Source organism: Urocitellus parryii, chromosome 5 (genome assembly GCF_045843805.1).
Source record: "Urocitellus parryii isolate mUroPar1 chromosome 5, mUroPar1.hap1, whole genome shotgun sequence".
In the NCBI taxonomy this organism is placed as follows: domain Eukaryota; kingdom Metazoa; phylum Chordata; class Mammalia; order Rodentia; family Sciuridae; genus Urocitellus; species Urocitellus parryii.
The window spans coordinates 117,247,472-117,262,607 of record NC_135535.1 but is presented as its reverse complement, the minus strand read 5'-3'; the positions used below and the strand labels follow the sequence as shown (position 1 = coordinate 117,262,607).

At 37.8% G+C, this 15,136-nt stretch overlaps 1 protein-coding gene across 5 annotated transcripts in view; it reads left to right on the top strand.

The window, feature by feature from the left end:
- Erc1 (ELKS/RAB6-interacting/CAST family member 1) overlaps positions 1-15,136 on the top strand; it is a 522,872-nt gene that overhangs the window by 100,577 nt on the left and 407,159 nt on the right. For all 5 annotated transcript variants that reach the window (XM_077798217.1, XM_077798220.1, XM_077798218.1 and 2 more), the window contains exon 4: positions 11,145-11,219. In XM_077798217.1, coding sequence (XP_077654343.1) covers positions 11,145-11,219 — 75 coding nt within the window. The remainder of the gene's footprint in view (positions 1-11,144; positions 11,220-15,136) is intronic.

Sequence of the window (15,136 nt, the reverse complement as noted above, 5' to 3'; positions counted from 1 at the left end):
GAATTCTTACAATCAGCATTAAAAAAATTAAATAATAAAAAATTGTGTCAGGATTTATTTTGATGCATTTCCCCCCATTTCTTTCCAGCACATAAAATAGTGTTGTGTCTTATAATCAGTGGCATTTTAGATTTGATGAAATATAGTAGCATTAAAATAACAGTTCTATGTGGTAATATTTATGGTATGACTTGTTAAAAGTTTTGTTTTGTTTATGAACATGATTCTGTAGATAGCAGCAAATAATTCTCCCTATAAAGCCAAAGAGGAAAAAGTAAAATTTCAATTAACCATTGTATTTTGTTTATGTTGAAATTACAGTGTTGTTTGATTACTACTGTTAGTTTTTGTTGTTGTTGTTTTGCTGTAGCACCTTTCCTTTGATTGATAAAAGCGTGGTGCCATCTATTGGACAAATGCTGAATTACAAGTCAGATTTGGTTAGTGGTAGGGCTTAGAAATATGTATATATCATCTTTATTTTATTTATTTACTTGTATGTAATGCTGAGGATTGAACCCAGTGCCCCACACATGCAAGCGCTCCACCACTGAGCCACAACCCCAGCCCAGAAATAGAGTTTTAACAAGCTTTGTAGGTGATTCTGTTGACACACCAAGTTTGAAATCTAAACTTTGGTTCTTAGTCTGTTGGCAGAGAATATCCAAATTGGTATGGAATGTTTTGATCTTTAATCTGTATTCACATCTAAAGGTATTGTCTTTAGGCCAATTCAATAATATATTTCAAACCTATGTGTGTGCTCCAGTTCTTAAAAATGTAGGTAACTCTTGTGATGGGTAAAATACAGATTTATTTAAAACCATTATTGCATTCTGCTAGTTTTTTTTTGTTAATATAATATTTTAATCAACAAACCTTGTTAGTATAACTGCTTTCTTGTTAGAGTTTATAGAATGTTTAAGGTTAAAAGTTTCATGTTTGAGTAGGTTCTAGGTTAGGAATTCTGAATATAACTAGAACATTTGAGGAATGCCTTTCTGTTTTACTTGCTGCTGGAAGGTATAAACAGGGGAGACTGAGGGAAAAAATAGTGATTATATAGAGAAAAGCAATAGGTAAAATATTTTGACAATGAATAGGTGTAATTAAAAAAGAAAAGGGAGTTCCTAAGTTAGTTTGATCTTTTTATGCGAGGGGGCGTTTATCAGAGATTGAACTCAGAGGCACTTGACCTCCGAGCATCCCAGTCCTATTTTGTATTTTATTTAGACATAGGGTCTCAGCTGAGTTGCTTAATGCCTCTTTTTTTTTTCTGAAGCTGGCTTTGAATTCTCAATCCTCCTGCCTCACCCTCCTGAGCTGCTGAGCTCGACTGCTGCCATCTTTTGTAGTGATTTTTGAAATGAGAATAGTTGAATGCTACATTTATTCATGCTATTATTCCTCCTCTGTTTTGTGGTGCCATTGGCATCTCTTTTCTATTTTGGCAAAAAGGTATGATTTCCCAGCATAATGAAGTTACTGGAGGCAAAAGGTTAAAGTACTATGCTACTCATCATTGGCTCATGAAAATGCTGAAAAAGTGGTTCCCATTTAGCTTCCCTTTCTTTATTTTTATCTCCTCTGTATTGTGAATAGAGCAAACCCAGAACACATGTGGAGGAGTGAATCACTGAAAGGGCTTTACATACATTTGGTGCTTCTACCCTTGACTCGAGTGTGGAAGGCTAAAATCTAAAATTTGAGCAAAAGAAATTTCAGACCTAAATACTGCTTTTCAATTACAAATGTTCCTTTCATACAAGATGTAAAATTAAATATTGGCTTACTTTCAAGAAAGAACTAACTACTGCTGGTGCAGTGGCACATGCCTATAATCCCAGTGATTTGGGTGGCTGAGGTGGGAAGATTGCAAATTTAAGGCCAGGCTGGGCAATTTGGTGAGACCCTGTCTCAAAATAAAAAATAAAAAGGGCTGGGAATGTGGCTCATTGGAAAGTGCCCCTGGCTTTAATCCTCAGTACCAAAAAGCAAAGCAAAACAAAACAAAGCCTGCTAAAGAAAAAGAGAAATATGAAATTTGGTTCCTAACTTGTGTTCTAACTCTAGATTACTTATTATTCTTGAGAAAGTAAACATATTTTCTTCTGTCTACCACAGTTGACAATGTGACAAGGTCCAGATAATTCTACCCCTACTTTGAAGTTCTTTATTTTTTTGAATGAAAAATTTCAGGCCAGTAGGAGCAAAATGAAGTGAACAAATGGTATATTCTTTTTACACTAGTTTGAATAGTTTGATTCTATTACCAGAATCTCTTTTCATTATTAACAGTGCATGAGTCTGAGGGTTGATGTATTTAGTGGGACAGTGTATTTATGACCTCACTGACAATAAGTTGTGATCATAGTGAGTTTTAATTTGCAGGCCTCTGAATAGAAGGTTGCTATGAGTGATGGGTTTTCACATGTCGCACTAGGAAAGCTTTATGCCTGTGAATGGTTTAAAATGTTTACTAGTTCCTTACTATATGCAGACAGATATTTTTATTCAAATGGTTTCTGTTTTCTTTTCATTTTCCTTATATGCTTGCAGAATTTATAGTTGAACTTAGTTTCCCCTTAAAGTAGAGCATTTTGAATTTACCTGTTTGGAATTAGGTAATGGGGAAGAGGAAAGGTCATAAAACTAGGTAAAAATTTCAATTATGAGGTATTTCAAAGTTGTGCAGTTTTAATATTTTCAAGTGTGTATAGAACTACCAAATAAGAAATGTCAAAGTGTAGGTTATAGAGTTTTATTAATATATGAAGATTAAAATTAGAGGGTCTATTTTATTTTTGTGTATATATTTAAAAAGTTCATACTCATTTTATTATTAAGTATTGGCTGGGGCTGTAGCTCAGGGACAGAGTGCTTGCCTTAGCATGTGTGTGGCCCTGGGTTCCATCCTTAGCACCACATAAAAACAAAGAGAAAGTATCTACTATGTATCCAGTCTATCACCTTGTTTACAGAATGGAAATTAGATTCAGTGTAGACAAACTGAAAGCTGGCTAGTTTGTTTAAATGCAAGTGGGAGTTTATTACCTTCTGAACTAATATGTTAGGTGTTGAGATGGAAGATAAGCAGATGGTTTCAAGAGATTATTAAAAACTTAAAAAGACAACATACAGAAAATAGTATAAAACATATGTTATAGTTGAATAAATTATAAAGTCATCAGCCTTGTAACCACCACCCAGGTCTAGAAAAGAGAAAGCTGCTCAGGTACATTATCCCAGTCAGAACTCTGTCTCTTTCTTCTAAAAGTAATCACAATCCTGGCTTTTTGTAGCAGCCATACCTTTGATTTTTATTATACACATCATATATGTATCCCTAACATTACAGTAGTTATATTCCATTAACAAATTAATATCATTCCTAAGTACCATCCCTAGATATTGTGTCTTAGTTTGGTCCATTTCTCAAAAATGTGCTTTAAATTTCTTATAAATTTCCTTTTAATTCCCCATTTTCCTCATGTGGTTCAACCATTTCTTAGCTTATTAGCTAGAATGATAATTTTATCATATTTGTGATTTCTGTGTTTATTTCAGTCGAATGACTTGTCTCTTGATTTTTAAGCCATATTTTTCTGCTTTATATGTTTAGTAATCTTTATATATTGTGTAATTTTCTGTTATTATAGTATAGATGTTTTAGATGAATTGTTTTTAAATGCTTTGATTCTTTTGTCTCCCTTAATGAAGTTTTGCCTTGCAAGAGTTAATTTACTTGTGTTCTTTTCAAGACTTGCTTTTAAACTCTGTTAGGGTTGGTTTAGAATAGACTTCCCTCTGGAGATAACTTAGCTCTATTCCTAAGGCTTGACCTTTCTGGTATCTCTGCTGAATGTCACTGTGTTCACTCCACTTTGGCTCTTTGGAACTTGAATTTTTTTGTGGCAGTTCAGGCAGTTGCTCAGCTCAGCTCCCAGAGAGTTGTTCTTTCTGTAGTTCTTCATATGACCTTGTGGAGTCTTCTGGGAATGCAGAGCTTTGTATTTGGCCAGACTCAAGGGGACCCCACCAGATTAGATACTAGTGCTTTTCTGGTGAGCTTTCTTCTTGGTGTTATTTTGCTCTATAAATTTCCACTGCTTTTAGAAGTCTTACTTGCTGGTTTGTCTTAAGGTCTCTGAGCTTTCTTTCCTTGTGTCATGTATTAGACAGCAAGTCTGGGCCATTGTCAGGGTTTTTAGCCCCATCCCCCCTTCCTTCCTGACCTGCAGGAGAGTTTGGGGAGAACACACCCCGACCAGGTCGAACCCAGAAAGGAAAGGGTCGTCTGGCTGCCTGCACCCAGCCCTCCCTCACTGGAGGACAATCAGATGTGTCAGGGAGACCAGTCAAAGCAGGATCTCAATTTATTGAGAAAAAACACACAGCTAATATAATGTATAGGAGCCAATCAGGATAAAGGTCAGCAGGGTGGGGAGAGTTCTGAGCCTATCCTGGAGGTGGTCTGATTTTTCCTCACCCCAAGCAACACCTTCTGGCTGATCTCTAGGCACTATCTTAGCCACATATGGCCCCAGGACTGGGAAGCAGGTAGCAATTTAGGTTTCCTCTTTTCTGATGCAACATGCCCCACATGTTGCATGCCCTACATCAAGTTAGGTTTCCTCCTTTCAGATGCAGCATGCCCCACATGTTACATCATGCCCCACAGGCCATCACCTTATGTCTCTTCTCTCAAGTTATCATATTCTCAAATTGCTTGTTGTCCAGTGTCTGAAAACAGTTGATTCATGCATATTGTGTAATTTTCTAATAGTCTATGACAGAAGGGCCAGTCTGTTAACTCCCATTATAGTCAGATTGTGCTGATCTTGCAGAGTGAGAAGTATAGTTGGAAGTTCATTGAAGGATTTGAAGCAGATTAGTACCACAGTGTTCTTTCCTATTTTGCCAAGATTACACCAGTGCTATCTTGAGAATGGATAAAAGAAATGGGAGAAAACTCAGTAGAGTCTGTGTAGTAATTTAAGCTTAAACTAGATTAGAAATGGATAGATTGAAGATTTTGGAGATAAAACAATTAGGATCTACTGTTGAATGGGTTGTGGGAAATGAAGATTGGAAGGAGGGAAAGGAGATTCTGTGTTCTGCTTTAGCCACTGGGATGGCAATATTGTTTTAATGAGACGGTGAAGACACATCTGCTCAAATGAAGGGCTAGGGAAGAGCGAGAAAATCAGCATTTAGGAAAAAAAAATTGAGTTACTTATTAGTCATCTAACTGGAGCTGTGAAATGTGCAGTGAGATGTGACTCTTGAAATCAGAGCAGAGGATAGGCCTAGATACTTACCAGAAGCATCTCCATTATATTTAAAGCCAACTAGTACAGCTCAGAGTTTATTTGAAAAAGTATAGGGTTTGGACTGCTACATAACATGGAGGTCTAATTTTAAAATTTGGGCTGGAGTTGTGGCTCAGTGGCAGAGCGCTTGCCTCACACATGTGAAGCACTGTGTTCGATCCTCAGCAGCACATAAAAATAAATAAAACAAAATAAAGATATTAAAAAAGTTTTTAAACAAATATTTATTTATTTATTTTTAGCCACGGTCTTGCTATGTTGCCCAGGCTGCCTGAGTGGTCTTGAATTCCTAGGCTGAAGTGATTCTCCCACCTTAGTGTCCTGAGTACCTAGGACTTGGAGGTGTAATTTAGAAGGAAGAACCTACAAAGAAAACAGAGAGGGAGCAATTGGAAAAAGAAAGAAAATCAGGGGAGGCCAGGCCTGTGGAACACACCTGTAATCCCAGCAGTTTGGGAGGCTGAGGTAGGAGGATCTTGAGTTCAAAACCAGCCTTAGAGCTGGGGATTTGGCTCAAGCTGTAACGCGCTCGCCTGGCATATGCGGGACACTGGGTTCGATCTTTAGCACCACGTAAAAATGTTGTGTCCACCAAAAACTAAAAAATAAATATTAAAAAATTCCCTCTCTCTCTTTTTTTTTTTTAAGAGAGAGTGAGAGAGAGAGAGAGAGAGAGAGAGAGAGAGAATTTTTGATATTTATTTTTAAGTTCTCGGCGGACACAACATCTTTGTTGGTATGTGGTGCTGAGGATCGAACCTGGGCCGCACGCATGCCAGGCGAGCGCGCTACCGCTTGAGCCACATCCCCAGCCCCCCCCTCTCTTAAAACAAACAAAAAAACAGCCTTAGCAACATAGCAAGGCCCAAAGCTACTTAGACCCTGGTCCCAAAATAAAAAAATAAAAAGGGCTGTTGATGTGGCTCAGTGGTTGAGTATTCCTAGGTTCGATCCCTGGTAACAACAATAACAACAAAAATCAGGGGAGTGTGGTACCATGATAGTCAAGAGAAATAAAATATCTAGGTGGGAATGAGCCATTACTTTGGATTTTCTGAGAGTTCTAGGAAGGCTGGGACAGAAATGTGTTTGTTAGATTTAGCAGTTCAGATATGATGGGTTGTTTCAATGGAGGAGTAGGAAAAGAAGCCAGATTAGGGTGATTATCATGAAGGGATCTTATATGTATGAAATATTATATAATCAATTAAAGAAAAAAGAGTGAACAGGAGAGGAGGAAGGAATGGTAGTTGATGTGGACCCATCAGTCTTCAGGCTGGGGTGTTTGTATACATTGGTGTTCATGAAGATTTTCCAGTGGTATATGGGTACCATGCAGGCAGTTTCAACTTTTCACCTTCCACTTGTCATTTTCTGCATTTTATTATTTTTTATTTTTAAAAAATATTTATTGTTTAGTTGTAGTTGGACACAATACTTTTATTTATTATGTAGTGCTGAGGATCGAACCCAGGGCCTTGCACATGCTAGGCGAGTGTTCTACCACTGAGCCACAACCCCAGCCCCATCATTTTCTGCATTTTAGTTGGTTGAGAATATCTGTGAGTTTTTCTATCTCCTTTTACAATTGTACTCTAACTTCATTCATTCTTCAGCTCTCAAGTATTCCTGAGGAAATGTTAAAAGACTTGTAGACTTGGTCAGAATTCCTATTCCCTTATAGTACTGTGGATGTTTTCTTCTTATCAGTTTTCACATATGAATTGTAGTCATTTAAAAAAAATATGTTCTCTATTGACATGACAAATATTTGAGTCCTTTCATGGTGTTACAGATTATTTTGGGTGTTTGGAAGTCTGCAGGAACAAAAAAGGGAAAAAAATCCATAGTAGAGGGGAGGCAAATATTTGGAGTCAGATTGGTAGGAAAACAGGTTTTATTCAAGCCAGCTTTGAAGGAAGATAGAAGAAATTTTATGTTTCAAATTTCCATCTTCAGAAAATTGAAGGGTCAGGAAAGCTTTTTGTTGGGAAAACATATAACGGCGGCAGCACCCCAGAGAAAAACCCCAACATGGCGCCTAAGGACCTTCTTTCTCTTTTTTTCTTTCACTGGCGTGAATCCCCCCCCCTCCCCCCCCCCCAATGTTCAAACCCTGCTGGTGGGAAGCCTTAGCCCCAATTAGAATTAACTTCTTGGGCTCCGGAACTGACATATGGAAGAGCTTGCCAATAAACGGGCAACCTGTTATCTACCTCAGCCCTGCTACCTCTCCTTAGACCTATATAAACACACAACCTTTTGTAATAAAGTGGAACCTCTTCAGTGATCTCTGTCGTGTGGTGCGGTGTCTTCCAGTCTTACACTTTTTATAAGAGGCAGCAAACTAGGACATAAGGAAGGAAATAGATATGCAGATTTAAGTTAGCCTGTGCTAGACAGGCCAGAGCAGAGAAGTAGTTCCTAGTCTCTTAACTTCATGAGTTCCTTCTCTGGACTTGGGACCTCGGTGGTGGAGGGTGGGGGGCAGTCTTTTAGGCTTTATTCTCAGTATGAGAAAATATGGCATGCAGGAAAAAAGTTATCAGGAAGTTGCCCTTAATTTCAGAGGGGGTCTTCATTTTAGTTTGTTTTAGTATCATCACAGTTAATAAACCTAATAATGTAGAAGAAACATTTGAGCCATGACTAGGAGAAGATGAAGTCTACCCTTTGCAGTTGAGTGAAAAAAGAGTTCAGGCAGCCTGTGCAAAGGTCTCAGGGAACTGTAGCATGCCCAGCATATTTGAGGAGCAGCAAGGAGTCCTTTGTGACTGAAGCATAGTAATTAGGGAAGATTGATAAGGCATGAGATTTTATAAGCTACCAAGAAGACTTTGGCTCTACTTTAAGTCGTAATGGGGAGCCAAGACAAGGTTTTGAGCAGAGGAGTAACAAGGTCAAATTTATGTTTAAAAGGTTCTCTGTTTAGAATATTATTGCAGTGGAGGACAAACTCAGGAGGAGGAGGTTGATTAAAAGTTTTTGTTTTTGTTTTTTTAAAGTAACATGCTGGTTGGTAGTGTTGTCAGAAACTTGGTATTTGTCCCCCATACCAATCTAATAATGAGGACATGGTTTTGAGAAAAAGGAAAAAGTTGTTTGATTACTTTTCTAGCAAAGAAGAAGCACAGGAGACTCCTTGTCATGGAGGTTGTGATTCTGCCCATCAGGGAACAGGGGGTTTTAAATAGGTGATTCAAAGGCTACATATGTGTTCCTTCAGAGTTGTAGTTCACTTGTTAATCTGGGAGCTAGTCATTTCTGAGATCTTCTGGTGCTGTCCCCAAAGTCTAAGTTAATTTGATCCTGTGGTGAGTGTGTGCTCAATGACAGATAACTCTGCTGAGGATCGGGAAGAAAGGTAATTCTGTTTCTGCTGAGATTGGGTGGGTTGGAGTTGGGGGAGAGGAGAGAAAGAAAATGTGTCCTTTTAAAAATAAGTTACAGGGCTGGGGATGTGGCTCAAGCGGTAGCGCGCTCGCCTGGCATGCGTGCGGCCCGGGTTCGATCCTCAGCACCACATACCAACAAAGATGTTGTGTCTGCCGAGAACTAAAAAATAAATATTAAAAAAATTCTCTCTCTCTCTCTCTCTCTCTCTCTCTCTCTCTCCTCTCTCTCTCTCTCTCTCCTCTCTCACTCTCTCTTTAAAAAAAAATAAGTTACAGTGGCAGAGCAGCAAGGGCTACTCAAAGCATAAAGTGGATCATTGTTATAGTAGCAGTGAAAATGGCAAGAAATTCTTAGATTTTTGGAATGTTTTCAAGACAGAGTTAACTAGATAGGTTTCTTGATGACTTGAGAGAGAATGGAAGACATGAATAAGACTCAGGTTTTAGGCCAAAGCAACTGCAAGGGTGGAGCAGCTTTGGAGGCACCATCAATTTAGTCTTGGGCATGTAAAAAGTGTTTAAAATGTTTGTTAAACATGCAAGTGGGATACTTAGTTAGTTATTTAGGACTGGAATTAGGGAAAGGGATAGTGGAAGGGGTGGGGTCTGTTAATACAGGTTGATTATCCCTTAAATGCTTGGGATCAAAAGTTTTTTAGATTTTGGAGTTTTTCAGATTTTGGCACATTCATAATAGACTTCATAAATTGAGTACCTCTAATATGAAAATCTAAAATCATAAATACTCTGAACTTGAAACTTGAGCATTACTGTTTTCACTCAAAAGTTTTGGATTTCAGTTTTCCAGGTTAGGGAATGCTCAAACATGTAAGATTTGGGGTATAGTGTTAGCAGGCAGAAGAGACATGTAGGTGTTTAGGAATTACTGGTGTTTAATCTGTTGACTGTTTATAATTTAGGACTTCTGTGAGTTCATTAAGACAGTTTTTTTTTTTTAAGAAAAGGTAACTCAGTAAAGTTGCAGATATACATATATATATATATATAAAATATACACACATATATAAATAATTATATGTATTTATATATATTTATTTTTTAGTTGGACAGAATATTTTTATTTTATTTATTTATTTTTATGTGTACTGAGGATCAAACCCAGGGCCTCGGACATGCTAGGCGAGGGTTTAGGAGACCCCCAGTGTTCTAAAGTGTTTCATTTTTTTTTTCTACCACTGAGCCACAATCTCAGCCCCAGAAGTTATACTTTGATTTCTCAAACCATTCTTTCAACTCAAGCAAGAATGAATAAATTAGGTGAAATGTATAACTAAAGTATTATCCTTTTTATTATGCTTAATTCAGATGAGACTATTCATCTCTGTATTCCCTGGGGTCACTAGAGGTTGCCCTGGGTACTTAGGAAATGTTGACCCTTTAACTCAGAGACATTCACAGAATCTGACAAGGGAAATGCCTGAGGTGGTCTGGTAACTTCAGAGTGACCCTTGAAGACATTTACATCTTCCTTCCAGTCCTGACCTCTATAGGTTTTGGGTCAGGGCTGGGATACAGCTCAGCAGCAAAGCCTTGTGGGTTGGGGGAGATAAATGCTGAGGTTAAAAAAAGATCTGTGTTTTTCTGACATTTTCTAAACCTGAACTATTTAGGAAACTTGTTCAACAGTCTTATCTTTTTCTTTCTACCTGTAGCCCCACCCAAGAGATTTTCATCATTAGGTACCCAGGTAGTTGTTAACTCTGAGGCTGAATACTAAGGAAAGGATGTTGTCAACCCAGATATTTTCAATACTTTGTGCAGTGCAGACTGTTTGAAATAGCTTTCATTTTCTCCTGTAAGAAAGGGAACTTTTCTAATTTTTGGATCATTTGGAGTTCTGATTATAGGTCTTAGAGTCAAGTGAAAGATAGACATACCACCCTGATAATCTGCTATAGTTTCAGCTATTGTAGGAACTGGTATTGGTGTGACCAATTTTATTTTTATTTTTTATAAATATTTTTTATAGTTGTAGTTGGACACAATATCTTTATTTTATTTATTTATCTTTATGTGGCGCTGAGGATCGAACCCAGGGCCCCACATGTGCGAGGTGAGCACTCTACCACTGAGCCACAACTCCAGCTCCCCCCCACTTTTAAAAAATACTTTTTAGTTGAAGTTGGACACAATATCTTTATTTTATTTATTTATCTTTATGTGGGGTGTGACTAGTTTTAAATAACCAGATGTTCAGGGTCAGATATTCTTCTGTGGCTTCATGATTGGATTAGACTGTCTGGATTCCCTGATCAAGGATTGGTCTTTCAGAAATAAGGCAGATACTGACAAGGTTGGAGTAATTATCTTTTACATACACCTGCCCCTCACTTCCCTTTTAAAAAGACCATAGTGGGGAGGAGGGCACTGACTCTCCTTTGCTTCTCTTATATAGGAGATACACCGGAGGTTTGAAAATGCTCCTGATTCTGCCAAGACCAAGGCTCTGCAAACTGTTATTGAGATGAAGGTAAGTAAGAGCCTAATAAATCTCATAAAGAATCTTATCAGTCATGGTTTCAAGTGTGAGTCTTAGAAAATAGTTGCTAATAATATTTCACTCACCTGTGAGATTGATAGGACATTTTAAGACTTAATAAAATAATGTCTTAGAATAATTCTAATTTTCTTTCAGTTGTAGACCATAATTTAAATCAGACCAAAAAATTTTGTCTTTTGCCTTCACATCAACTGTTCTCTAAATTTTTGATTGGCTCAAGACCCAATACCTCCCTTAATGTAACAGGCTCACATCTTCTTTTTAAAGAAAATGCCTGCCAAATAGTGAGTTTCAGTAACCACAAATTGTCAGTCATTCCTTGAAGTAAAAATTGTGTTCCATGAAAAAAGTACCCAGTTCAGCTCACAACTCAGGACAACCACAAGTCCTGTTGCTAGGGACAACTGTCGTATTTCATTATACAGCAGAAGTGCTTCATGCCTGCCCCTGTTTTGTCACATGAAATATGAAAAAGATGCATACTTGAGGGTTGAGATTTATTAAAAGCACTTTTTTTTTACTGCTTAACCAAGAGCATCCTTATAAAATGTTGTTTCTTTTTAATTTTTTTTTTCTGTGAATGTTTGCCACTGAAGAATATAATGATTCACAGAGTGCTTTTGTGTCATTGCCTTGATTTGTGCTAAGGCATTAACAGTTTTGCTCACTGTTGCTTTTATACCTTTAGTGCAATTGTTAACGTGGTGGAAAAGTCAAACATTACCACAGTATTATTGTGGAAATAGTTTTGATCCTGCAGACTCTGTGAATGGGTTTAGGAGACCCCCAGTGTTCTAAAGTGTTAAAAACTCTGCTTTAAACAAATGAATAATTCACAGACTTTAGGCCATACAGAATGGTGACTGGGAGTTTGCTTTCTGAGTTAAACTCCCTGAATTCATATCTAAGTGTAATAGTTGTGTGCTATAGAGCACTTAGCCTCTATACCTCAGTTTCTCTCTCTCTCACTCTCTCTCTCTCTCTCACTCATATGTGTGGAGTGAAACTAGGGCCTTACACAAGCTAGGTAAGTGCTTTTACTCCTGAGCTACAACCCCAGTACATTTTATTTTTTATTTTGAGTTGCCCAGGCTGGGCTTGAACTTGTAATTCTCCTGTCTCAATTTCCAGAGTAGTTGGTATTACAGGTGTGCACACCCCGTCTGACTTTAATTTCTTTATTGATAAATGGTGATAAGAGTCTAATCCAGTGGATTGTTTTAAGATTTAAATTAGTTAAAACATGTAAAACACTTTGAATAGGACCTTGCGCATAGTAAACATATAATCTGTATTATCTGCTTCTGCTGATATTAACTGTGTTCTGTTTTATGAAGGTTTTAATATAGGGATTTATCTCCCTCCCCTTTAAGTTTGTATCCCTCAAAAAGCTCCAGATTGTGTTTTGCTTGTGGACTTTGATTCAATAAGAATACTTAGATACTGGTATATGAATAATTTTATGTAAATAGATACTTCTCAAATACAGTTATAAGAATTGTTCTCATAATTTGGACAATTTCCTCTTAAAACTTTGTTTATATTATATATAACATAAATTAAATATTTTTTAAAAAATATTTTTTAGTTATACATGGACACAATATCTTTATTTTTTTAAATGTATTTCTTACATACATGACAATAGTGGAGTGCATTACATTCATAATTATCCATTTACACCACCATTTTTCGTAACTCTGAATATAAAGCATGTTCATGCCAAATTATGCTATTATACATGAGCTCTTATTATTATTTTTTTTGCATTACAATTCTTAATACACCTTCATACTACAATTTATCATATCTCTGTTTGTATACAAGGTATGTTGACACCACACATCTTCATACATGTATTTTGTATGTGGTACTGAGGAACGAAACCAGTGCCTCACACATGGGAGGCAAGTGCTCTACCGCTGAGCCACACCCCAGCTGCCTATATCTTTATTCTTAATGGTGAAATGGTTTACCACTTTAAATGAGTGATTTATGGGGTAGTTATTATAATTAGCAGTCTTGAATACAATCCTGTAAGAGCCTTTAGAATGGTTTAATTGCATGGTTTTACCTTATTCACATTCACCACACATTTATTTTGCATGTTTTTTCCTGATCCCTGTTGATACCTAAGAACAAAACATGAATGTACCTATTTACATAATTGTTCTTTTACTCATATTTTGACAAAACAGGGAAATGTAATTGTATTAGTTAGCAGTGAGTCTGTTTTAAGTGTGTTAACCTTGTGTTGAGATACAAGAGATTCTGGTGGACCAAAGGGGTCAAGTGTATGTTATGCTGGACTCATAACCAAAATAGCTGAGTTCCTGAGAATGCGGCATGAGCTTGGGAGAATTATGAAGACCTGGGATAGTCTTTGGGGAAATAGGAGAAAGAATGATCCACAGTGAAACAACTCAGTAATCGTCAAGGGAGTATGGTTTTCTCTTCTTCTCTTTCCTTTATTATCCCTTTGTCTACCGCTTTCTTCCTTTCCTCCTTTATTTCTCTGCCCCCTTCCTATTTTCTGCCTCATTTTATTTCTCTACCTTTTTCTTTTTCTTCTTTCTTTTTCCTTCACTAGTAGAGGGTCAAGGAAGAATTACTGTATTGCCCTAGGGTCTGAGTTTCACTGGGTAGATAGAGCAGAATGATTGGGATGCAAATGAATTGATGGTGATAAGAAGTCCTGGACTATACCCTATATATGGAAGAAAGAAGATTCATATGAACTCACAGTTTGGAGAAAATGTGAATGTTAGGGAAGTGAGGTTGAAGAACATAAAATAACCAGGGCAAGGGTGTGTCAGGCCTGGGAAGAGAGGGCTGGGTGATGATGGGATTGGATCCAGTGTATGGTCCTGTAAACTAATAGCTAAAATGGACTGGAAGATGAGGTTATTGGAGTTGTGGCTCTCAAGGATTTCTTACATTGAAATCCTAGGGTGATGTTTGACAAAAGTGGCAATTAAAGGAAAGGCTGTGAACTTGTGCCACAGACTTCATAAATCCACAGGAGTGTTTGAGAAGTCCCTAGATGGCAGTGTGAGGAGGATGGAGTGAAAAGGGACCTGCATATGAAGGAAACAGCATGACGGAGCCAAGAGAATGCTAACCCTTTACCCAGGCCCTTTGTGGAGCAGAGAGATTATTGGAGAGAGTTTAGGGAAATTATATCCTTTGGGAAAGCCAGATTTTACTTGGAACAGGGAGATAATCTCTGAAAGTTGAGGTCCTGGGGAATTTTGCAAGAAGTAGAGTATTTCATCAGGCCCAGTAGTGTTGCTTGATCAATGATGGGGGAGCCAGGGCCAGGGAAATAGAGCATGGGAAGGCAAAAATATTTATTTAGTTATTACACATTCTAGGAGTGAGAAATCTGTTTGGAGTAACTACCCTCAAATAAATCCAGACTTGGTACCATTTGAGTATTAGGCATTACTTTTCTCATCTGATTTCAGACAACAGCTTGGCAGATTTTTTTCTGGATAGCCAGTGTCTGCCTCATAATTTTCAGAGCTGCAGTTTCTTTCTGGGAAGTAGCTTTTATGATGCATGCTTTGGTAGCCAGGGTGCTGATTTGGTCAAGAGCTGCCTTTCTGTCATTGTTTTGGGAGGTTAGGGGAGAGGATGGATAAGGTTTTTTGGCCAGGGCCATGTAGAGGCTTTGTACAGGTAGGATCTGCCATGTGATATGCAAAGCTGGATTTCTTAACCTAGGGCTCTGTTGTCTTTTGTGGAGCCCTAGTTTTGCTAGAAAAGTGCCTGCCTGCCCCTCCCTTCCTCCCTCCCCCCATCCCCCCTCCTCCCCCCCTCTAAAGTTGGTTCTCTTTTTTAACCCCCAGTGGAAACCTACATTTCACTTTCTTTTAGTCACATGC